This window comes from Trichoplax adhaerens, genomic scaffold, assembly GCF_000150275.1.
Source record: "Trichoplax adhaerens TRIADscaffold_83 genomic scaffold, whole genome shotgun sequence".
Taxonomy (NCBI): Eukaryota; Metazoa; Placozoa; class Uniplacotomia; order Trichoplacea; family Trichoplacidae; genus Trichoplax; species Trichoplax adhaerens.
In genome coordinates, this window is record NW_002061019.1 from 11,974 (window position 1) to 22,022 (window position 10,049).

At 29.9% G+C, this 10,049-nt stretch overlaps 2 protein-coding genes across 2 annotated transcripts; one reads left to right on the forward strand and one right to left on the reverse strand.

Moving 5' to 3' along the window:
* Positions 1-1,832: 1,832 nt before the first annotated feature.
* TRIADDRAFT_62489 (uncharacterized protein) lies at positions 1,833-3,799 on the forward strand (the record flags this gene model as incomplete). Its single annotated transcript, XM_002118418.1, has 3 exons — positions 1,833-2,682; positions 3,175-3,590; positions 3,686-3,799. 3 exons carry the CDS (start codon positions 1,833-1,835, stop codon positions 3,797-3,799), a joined length of 1,380 nt encoding a protein of 459 aa, XP_002118454.1.
* Positions 3,800-5,332: 1,533 nt separating this feature from the next.
* Positions 5,333-9,482, reverse strand: TRIADDRAFT_62490 (uncharacterized protein; the record flags this gene model as incomplete). Its single annotated transcript, XM_002118419.1, has 10 exons — positions 5,333-5,419; positions 5,542-5,730; positions 6,004-6,073; positions 6,650-6,732; positions 6,820-6,944; positions 7,241-7,307; positions 7,532-7,594; positions 8,299-8,376; positions 8,890-8,931; positions 9,414-9,482. The coding sequence occupies 10 exons, from the start codon at positions 9,480-9,482 to the stop codon at positions 5,333-5,335; spliced, it is 873 nt and encodes a 290-aa protein (XP_002118455.1).
* Between the last annotated feature and the right edge of the window lie 567 nt (positions 9,483-10,049).

Genomic DNA, 10,049 nt, shown 5'->3' on the forward strand with positions numbered 1-10,049 from the left:
TAAACACCAAAAATAAACATAAAATAATGCATGGAAAAGATTGAACGCTTTTAAATGTAACAGAATGAGTTATGTTAAATAAAAAAACGATTACTGCAAGATAAAATAAATATGGATTCAGGAATTTTATTTAGTTCCGTCAATACTGAGACGTCATCATATTGATAGTCGAACTGCTGATGAAAAACAATACCCAAATCAATGCTGATCGATCTGCTAACGTGAGATGGTTAAATCTGAAGGCAATAATTATTGATGATGGTCGCATCAGATCGTTTTATAATGGCAACAAAATTTTTAATAATCTTAAATTTATGAATCCCACGGTATGAATCATTTTATGCCAATAAAAAGTCTTGATTATTAATAATTATTAAACGATTATATGCGATTTTACGATCGAACAAAAATCGAGCATTTTAAATCAAAATTTTCTACCTTGCTTGTTCGTAAGAATTATGCAATTTTATCTTACTCTATTATTACCCAGCTGTACTTCATGGGAAAAGGCAGATAAAATAGAATAGAGACGATAGCATCGTCGATATCCAGATAATAACTGGCATTATTGAGTTAGTTAAAGTTCAACATTGCGTGCGTTTACACGATAAACAACTCTTAAGGAGCATGTCTGTTTTATAATACTTTACTTCAATAGTTATTAAGCTAATTTTGATAGCCATATATACTTAATCATCTATTATACCATTTTGTGTCTTATTGATATTAAAATAATTTAATTCTTGAATAGATTCATCGATTTGATATTATCGTCGTTATTTTTTTGTTTAATCAATCAGAGTCAATTTTTTTAAACTGACGTTTTCAGATTATGTAACGGTTGTCCAGGTGTCATATTCTGGTAATAAAATGATATTATCGCAGCAAGTTGAAGCTATTTCATGTTATAATATTGCATTATGCTATAGTTATTCAAGTATAGACCAAGTGTTGATATTAAAATCAATTATGATTGACGTCAATACATTAATTACGACGAAAATTTTCGTATCAATGGACTAGAAAATTCTGGAAAATTTTTGCGCCAAGCGCTATTTTGAAAGACAGTTCTTTTGTTTTTTTTTGGCATCATATTATCAACGGAGCAATAACTATTCATATAAAGTATTGCTTAATTTTAAATTAATTAGACAACTGAAAAAATCAGACTTTATACTAATATTGAGGTATGATTACAAAAGATACACCAAAAATCTGATGATACTTCAAATTGTCATTACAATATTAATTACTTTCATCTGAACAACATAAAATAAATGATTATTTATATATATATATATATCTTTCCTAATGCATATATTATTTTAACGGAAAAAGTAATAAAATAATAAAAATTGAAGAGAGTAACCTTAATGCCAATTCACACCTAATTTTAATTCACATATTATCTATCACAATCTAAATTTAAAACAAGTATTCATTTACTACAACAAGTAAAGTCGTATTTTTAACTTTTGAACTGGAAAAAGAACGTGAAGTACAATCGATAAAATATAATATACTGTAAAGGTAGAAAATAAGGTTAAAATAATTTTCGAATAATGATGGATGGAATGTACTACAGACGCTATTGATATATTATTGACAAGTATTCTAGAGATATTCAGTACGTTTGAATACCTTGTCAATATTGCATTACTTGAATAGATGAGGTATAGAAAAACAATAACAAGCATTATTTTGCATTGTATTAACAATTGTATATAAAGTGCTGTAAAAATTAGAAATATTGCAGATAAATTTGAAAAAATAGTTTGACCATTTTGAATATTTCTGATAGCTATCCAACTCTAGTTTCAACTGATACAATCATGCAAACACTGAGGCCTCTTGATTTGCATCTGGCTATGCCAATGATATTATTCTTGTTATATCTTACGGCAATGGATATCCAAAGGTTAGATGGAGCTGCAATTTGGAATAACAACACTATTTCTACAACCAAATTAAAGCAATTGAAATGGATTGATGCATCACTGGAATGGACACGAAGGAGAAATTGTTCAAATGAATTGAATCAACAATTGTGTAGGCATATCTCTAATCGAGATAAGACACAAATGAATATCTACATGGCTGTATCCAAGCATAAGAAGGACAAATTAAAAATTATACTGTCTGAAAAGATATTTCGCAAGCAAAAATATGTAGCTGATGCCGTTATCGCTATTGACGTATTCCCTGAGTTAGCATTTGGCCATCCGGTCTACGTTTATGCTGTTAAGCGCTCACAAAATCGTGATAAGTGCCAAGAACGATTAGGTAAATATGTAGATAATGAAGATTGCATATTTGCTGTTAAATTATTCCATCACAAAATCGATTCCATGATTGAAACCTTACCCAGAGTATATGCTGGAAGTGATAATTCGTATAAGCAAATGCTAACCTGCCAATCAGAAATGGCTGGCTTTGCTTCGTGTCAATCAAGAATGAATTATCACCATAAATGGAACAATGTTGCAAGCGCAATGCAATCATATCCTCCTATCAAATTTAAATCATGTGGGACTAATAAAACTGAATCGATTGCAATCTTAATCAGTGGTTTTTGGAATAACCAAATGTCCTCTCCACGATATCAGGATAATATCATCAAGCTACGAAATAATCTGTTAAATTTAGGTTACCGAAAAGACAACATTATTACATTTTTTGCAGGTAAATCTCTCATTTTTTTTATAATTCTATACGTCATTTGCAACTACCTTTACCTAAACTAGTACATTATAGGGAGTATAATCGTTATTATATTTAGATTCATGTATCAGTAAATCTACTTAGCAGTTCGTATAGATAATAATCACCTCTCTATATGCAACATTACTTCTTAAAATAAAAGCTGAGTTTAAAATTAGTATTACTGAATTATGATAATAAATAGAGAATATTTTTATTTATTCTGCTAAGATTGATTTGTAATAAAAATATATTTTAATATTGATTTCCCGTCTAAATTGCACATCTATAGTCATCCATTATTAAGATTGTGCATATGATATCATCATAATACTATGCTGTACGTATATTGAGCTAATTATTACAACCGCACAATTAATAATGATTAAAATACCCGAGATACTCAGTATAAAATAAGTTAGACTGTGACTGACATTCTACCTTATACATTTTTACTTTTACTCTCTTTCATAGGTGGAGATAAGCAACTTGATTTTATACCAGCTGTTATGGATTTGCAAATTGTTCGATCTATTCGCGAAGCGTGCAAATGCAGTAGTCGTTCATTGTTTTTGTATTTAAATAGTCCAACAGTCAATTTCAATAAATTGTTACTATTGGATATTGAAAATAATGGCTTTGCAGAATATTACCAGACTTTACCCTATAAGCAAATCGTTAATGAACTAAGAAGGTGCTCAGCAAAAAATAAAATTATTGTCGTTGATCAATCTCATAGCAATCAATTCGTGAATAAAATTAAGGATCAGCATGTTAAAGGAGCTATTGTAGTTGGATCAGCAGACTTTATGAATTATAGTTACGGCTATAAATTAACCCGGCATTTCATTCAAGCTCACTCTAGCCATTGTATAGGGGATATTATAAATGTAAGTACAGTAAATTACGTAGATTTATTAAATAATTGTCAAAAGAAATCCTATTTCCTTTCTATTGATGGCTTTCCATATATAATAACTTTCAGGAAGCAGCAAATTCTACCAATGGTGTTACTCATATAGCTGAAGACGCTAAGCCCTTCGAGTATAACCTCTACGGATCTAATTGCATCACTAAAAGCCTAGAAACAAAAAAATAAAAATTTTCAAATGCTGAAAGATTTCTTTTTATATCAATTGCATAATCATTAAACGATGTATCATACTACTAAACCTAATATTGATAAAAATTTTAATATGCATTTGGAACTAACAGAATCTAATATTAAGGGATTAATCTATAGCTACGACATACTTATGACAACAACTATTACGAAACATCAGTAGAAGTGATCTCTGATGATCTAATAATGGTGCAGTGTTAAGAGCAGATGCAAGTTACAAATTGAAATGTATTGTTAATTCAAATTTATTCTTACCTATTACATAAAAATTTCAAGTAATTGTTAATTTGCTTTACGATTCTCTACTTAAATATCTTACATTATACTGATAAAGCCCTCAGTGCTGATAATTAGCCTTTTAATATCTTTGTAAAGAATTTGTTTTATCCAATGGAATTTTATAATAGAAACTAGAAACTAATTTATAACTATAGTAAACCTATATTGACAGAATAATTTGTAACACGATTTAACATCACACTGTTTTAACATTTTCAATATTTAAGCAATATGTCAACCGACTCGTTCAATCTACACTACATTTATTCTATAATTAATAAATAAATTTATATCATGGGCTTGTTGTGGATGATCATTCTAAAGTAAACGTAAAATCCTAAAATCTCTGTTTGCTGTATTCAATCACTGAGACAATAAAATTCGATAGAAATGATCATTTCGAACTATTTATTTTTTCGTTTTAAGCAACATCAATTTTGAAGTATTTTAGCGATATTAGACACTATTTATTTTAGCAGACTTTCAGTTCTTTGTATATAACGTATAAATTGTCTTCGTTTTTGCTATTGTTAAAAATGCCAGCAAAATACCCGACAGAATATGTCAATATCAACTTCCAATGTAAATCAAGTTATTTTACTTAGCAACGCAAATGATGATAAAATGTATATACACTCGTACATAGGTACTTCATATCAACATTGAGATTTGTAATAACCAATGTCAAGGTCAGTATTATATCATCTTTAGAATAAAACAATGTTCATTTCGGCATGGGCGCCATTTATGTAAGTGCCCTCTAGTAGAATACTTATTTCTGCAGCCATGTGACATACAGCAGAGAATTAAATTGTACAGCAACAGTATGATTCTTTACTAAACTATTCCTGAGTCGAATTTGTCCAGGAAATAAATTAGATCAAGGTGCACTGATAGAAAATAAATCTAATATGCTTTAAAGGTTTATTATTAATACAAATAGGTTGACAACCTTATGATTGGACCGTTAGGTATAAATCAATTTTTAGACTGCTGTATTTGATTTCACTCATTGTAAACGATTAGTTGTCCATTGGAATTGATGGTGACAACAGCAAAATTATTATCGAAAAATGAAAATAACTTCTACTGTTTTGAAGGGATTATGATGTTCCACATCATTTCAAGTAGACAATCCTAATTGATCAATGAAAATAACCAACAATACAATTAAACAATGACCAAGTAATAATTGTCATATATTAATTAGCCTTTCTAGTTACCGTTTAATTAATCTCTAGCAAAAGCAAGTTCATGGTCACGGATAACACGTCCGCAGCTAGGACAATTCACGGTAACAGACGCTAACATTCGAGACTAAAATGAAAAAATTTAGAGCAATGATATAACCACTACATAAGTCTTTAGGTAATAGCAGAAAATTTTAATATAGCAACATATTTATAACTATGCAAGTGAACACCTTGTAATTAGCTTACCTTGATACAATAATAACAGAAGCGATGACCGCAAGACGCTTGATAGATATTACAAGGAATTTCACCACAAAATGCACAGTCTGTACTCTTAATAGAACTTTTAGGAGATAATTCACTCCAAAGTAATTGCTTAAAGAACATTTTAGTTTGATAGATGTTAACTAAAGGCAATACAAATGCTAAAAATTCCTAAAAAAGAGAAATATATATATTGATAAAAATTGCTTTGATCGTTAAATTTCAAATATTGAGACATTGTACAGCAATGAACGATTAAATTTTGATAAAAATTAATTTATTAAACACTTAACGGTGATTCCATTCCAAAGTAAAGCCCTATTCATGTATTCGAAACTTATCTGATGCACAAATAGTAATCCACATTAGTGCTAAAAATAGGTGTTTAATCTTACAGCAAGATTAGCTATAAAACGTAGAAAGATGTAATACAGTTGTTATTACTTGTCTCAAGGACTGTGGATTAGAATATTCAGGATGTATACTTAATATTCTTTCTAATAAATTTTTATACCTATCAAATAGAAACAAGTAATTATTACATATCCACCAAGTACAGTAAATGCTGAAACAATATTGAAAGTCTAGCTATTCAGATTTAAAGTAAAGGTATATTCTTGAATTAATATACCATTACATTTTGTTCCTATATTATTTACTATCTCATAGGTTATGATATTGTATAGAAAGTATTCTTCCACAAAGATACAGAAGTAATAAAGTACTAAAATTGTCCATTTATCTTCAAACTTAAGCGTATAAATGGTAATGTTATCTTTAATGAGTACAATTGTAATCTTTTATTTAATATTCTTCTATCGCTAAGAAGAATCATTTGATTACTATAATATGTCGATCTGATACACATACCGTAATATAATGTAATCGTGATCACACGCTATCTGTTTTCATAATTTATTAATATTTCCGAAGACGGATACTATTTCAGTAAGTATTTTGAGATAAAGTATATCTGCAAAGACAGCATCAAGGGTGTAATGATCGATTTTAAGGTGCATGATGTGCATCTTTGTTTTTCAAATACTGAAATATTCAAGAGTTCATAATGTACTAAAATTATTCAGTTTACCTTCCAGTTTGCAAAAACGAAAAAAAATTAGCTAATGACCCAATTGTCAAAATATTATCCAATAGTGCGATACCCCTTACAACCTGCCGAATGTTAGTCAAAAAAGAATTTAATGATAAATATGCAGCGGACTTATGTATTCAAATTGGGATATTCATTGAATCCTTTACTTGTCGCAATAAATAATTATTCCGAGCGTAGTCACTGAATTGACTCAGTCTTTCTTTCAGCCATGGCAGAAAGACTGTTAAGATGCCAAATAGTATCCGTTGAATTCTATTAATTTCGGAATTATCTAAAGTTATTGTAAAATGAAAAATATTTCCCTGTTATCAATATGATTTCAAGCATACATAATACTAGTCAGATGTATGCCTATTTTACAAAGCATTTCTACATTATTTGCATAAGTGTCAAGATTACAGAGTGACTACTGCTGTTAGTACAAGAAATGGTACAACATCAATAAAGTATAAACGCTTATTATGCTTTTCAATTAGGATTACTAATTAATTAATTTTTTATTTCATTTCGTCACTTTAATGGAAACGTGATAAACCAACAATATATTTAGTACAAGACGGTTTTCACCTTTATGTCGATAAGCGATATTCAGCATTTGTTGACCTAATGTCGCTCCATTGGATAATACAGAATTCTAAAGTTGAGACGATAAAGTTTAACAGTATTTAATTTACAATATTAATTTTATGACAGGAAAGCAAATTATCGAATAATATTTATGAGAAGTACAAGTATAAAGTCGTACCTAACGAGACGATATAAAGGGGGAAAATTAATTACCTTCAACTACTATAATTACAGATTATATCTACTTTTCTGATAATTATTAATTACGTCTACCATCAATAAGTCTATTACCTTCCATACTAAATATCGTAATGCTAGCAATAATTCTGGCTCGTACTTCGTCAACAAGCCAGCCTAGATGTTGACAATTCAAATGGTAAATAGTAACTATATGTAATGCGAGTAAGTACTATAAAAGTTCAAGTTACGTCAATAATATTGATCTAAATAGCAACAAGATAAAATCAATTTTGTATATTATAGACAAATACAGTCGATTTAATCTTACAATCGTTATTGATATTGAACGTTGCCAAGGGACATTATTACCGATCAATCAATAGTATACTTTATTGATTTGGTAACTAGTATAACAGACAGATTCATCAGCGCTATCCTAAGCACAAATCTCCATGTTTACACATTTATAAGGAGATTGATTGATTCTCTTCCGTTGATGGTTTATAAACCATTAACGAATATTGAAGTGTAACTACATACGAGTATAGAAAAGTATTTCATAAACAATGCTTAATATTTATGATTCATTCTCTTCAAACATGCACACCAATCTTTAATATATCCTATGAAGTAAAAAGTACCAATACATACAGTATGCGAAGTATAACACAGATTCTACGAGTACAATATACGCATTTAGCATGATATATCATTAGCATTTCAAGTGTTATCCAAGTATGTATAAAATGTCTACAATTTCTATTAACTAGCAAAACAGGAGTATTAATCGTGATTGTATCCAGGCATGTAAATAGCATTATTGAAACGTCATATTATTATCTTGGATCAAAATAACATTAAATGGTTGCTACACAGACCTGGAAGTATTTAATCGCTTCAATTAATTGCGATTTGAAAAGATTAAGAAGTTCGATGTCAAGCTCTGACGAATCTAGCTAAAAACAAAAAGGAGAAAATGATTAACAGGTAATTACGTAAATTGGTCAATGTAAAGATAATAATCTATTTGTTGAGCATAGTCCATAACCTGTTGTTTATAAAGATGTCAATTGATGACATTCAATTTTAACAAATTGTAATTGCAATTGATTTTATTGATCATATTATTGGATGATGACGATGTGAGATGTAGCAACATTGATCTAGTTGTAGAAACATCCAACTATAATTCTTTTGCCTACGTCATGTTGATCTTTACTGAATTTCTATCTTTCCCATAAAGTCAAGATGATCAACATTGAGTGCGTCAATAAATCACAGCAATTTTTCCTCATTACAAACAAGGTCGAATAGAGCAAATGATGTCGATCTTGTTGTTGAAATAGTAACAACTACCAAAAGCTCCACATTTTCAATAGCATGTGTTTCAAGAAACTGTTCAAATAAGAAGACATCCATACCGTTGTGTTGAATCCATTCTTGACTCACTAACATTACTTTCTTTTTACCTTAACCAACCCCGTTTCAAGGCAGTCAACGATAGATGAAATCTAGAATAACAATATACGCTAGATATGACCAATGATGAGCAACAAAATAATGCTCCATTCTAACTATGGCTATCTCTCATACAGTATTTCATTTTCTATCCTAAGTTAAGTAATGATCAACGAAGAACACTAGAGTTCCAATTCTGTTGCTCTATTACGGTCAATAGACTGCCTATCCATGGATAGTTCAATGATAAATAGGGCATTCCCTAGGCTATCAATAATAATTTATGTTCTAGAGTTATCGTCGTACTTTTGTGCTATCCTACAGTCGATGCAAGGATTAGCAGTGAGTAAGTATACTTTATCTCATCGATAACGACCATCCATATATAGTCCACATCAACATGGATTACGCAAATATGCAGTCGGTTTCTCGTCCAAAATCTGGCTCTATCGATTGTTACAACTACCTTTTGTGGAGTATTCTAAATTAAATGTTAATATCCACGATGATTTTTTTGATGAGAATTGGTACTTACTCTCCAATCGATAGAAGTAAGAGAAAAAGCTTTTCCTTTTACCTCTATGAAATGAAGCTTTTGCACCATGATGATATGTGTTAAGATGAGAATTGAAACTTAATCCTCATCTCTGATATCCATCATGATATTGACAAGGGATTTCTTAAACTTACTATCGAATTAGAGCCTAGATAATGATCAATCTTGTCGACTATTTGTGATATCAATTCTACGCTTGTACGTAGATTGCTTAATTTTATTCATCAATCTTATCCTTGTATTGAATGAATTTTCGATAGTAAACACAGATTATTTGCGACTGTAACATTCATGGATGACTACCTTTCTACAATATTATTTACTTATAGTAATTTTGTTCCTGGGTAGTTGGATCTTGATGAAAGTTTTGAATAGCCATCATGGATATTATATTCCTTCAGTATCTACACTCTATCAGCATGTAAAGTAGTTTTATTTCTGTAGTATTTTTTCTCAAAGATGGAGAATACGAGTAGCTCTTACGCGTTTGGCCTTTGAACTAGATGTGTTTGTTGATCATCAATTTATTGTAAGCTTTCTCATGTCAGTTTTATCAATCGAAGCTAAAACTATCCTTCTACTAGTTTGTCCCTCTCCAATCCTGACATGGCATTT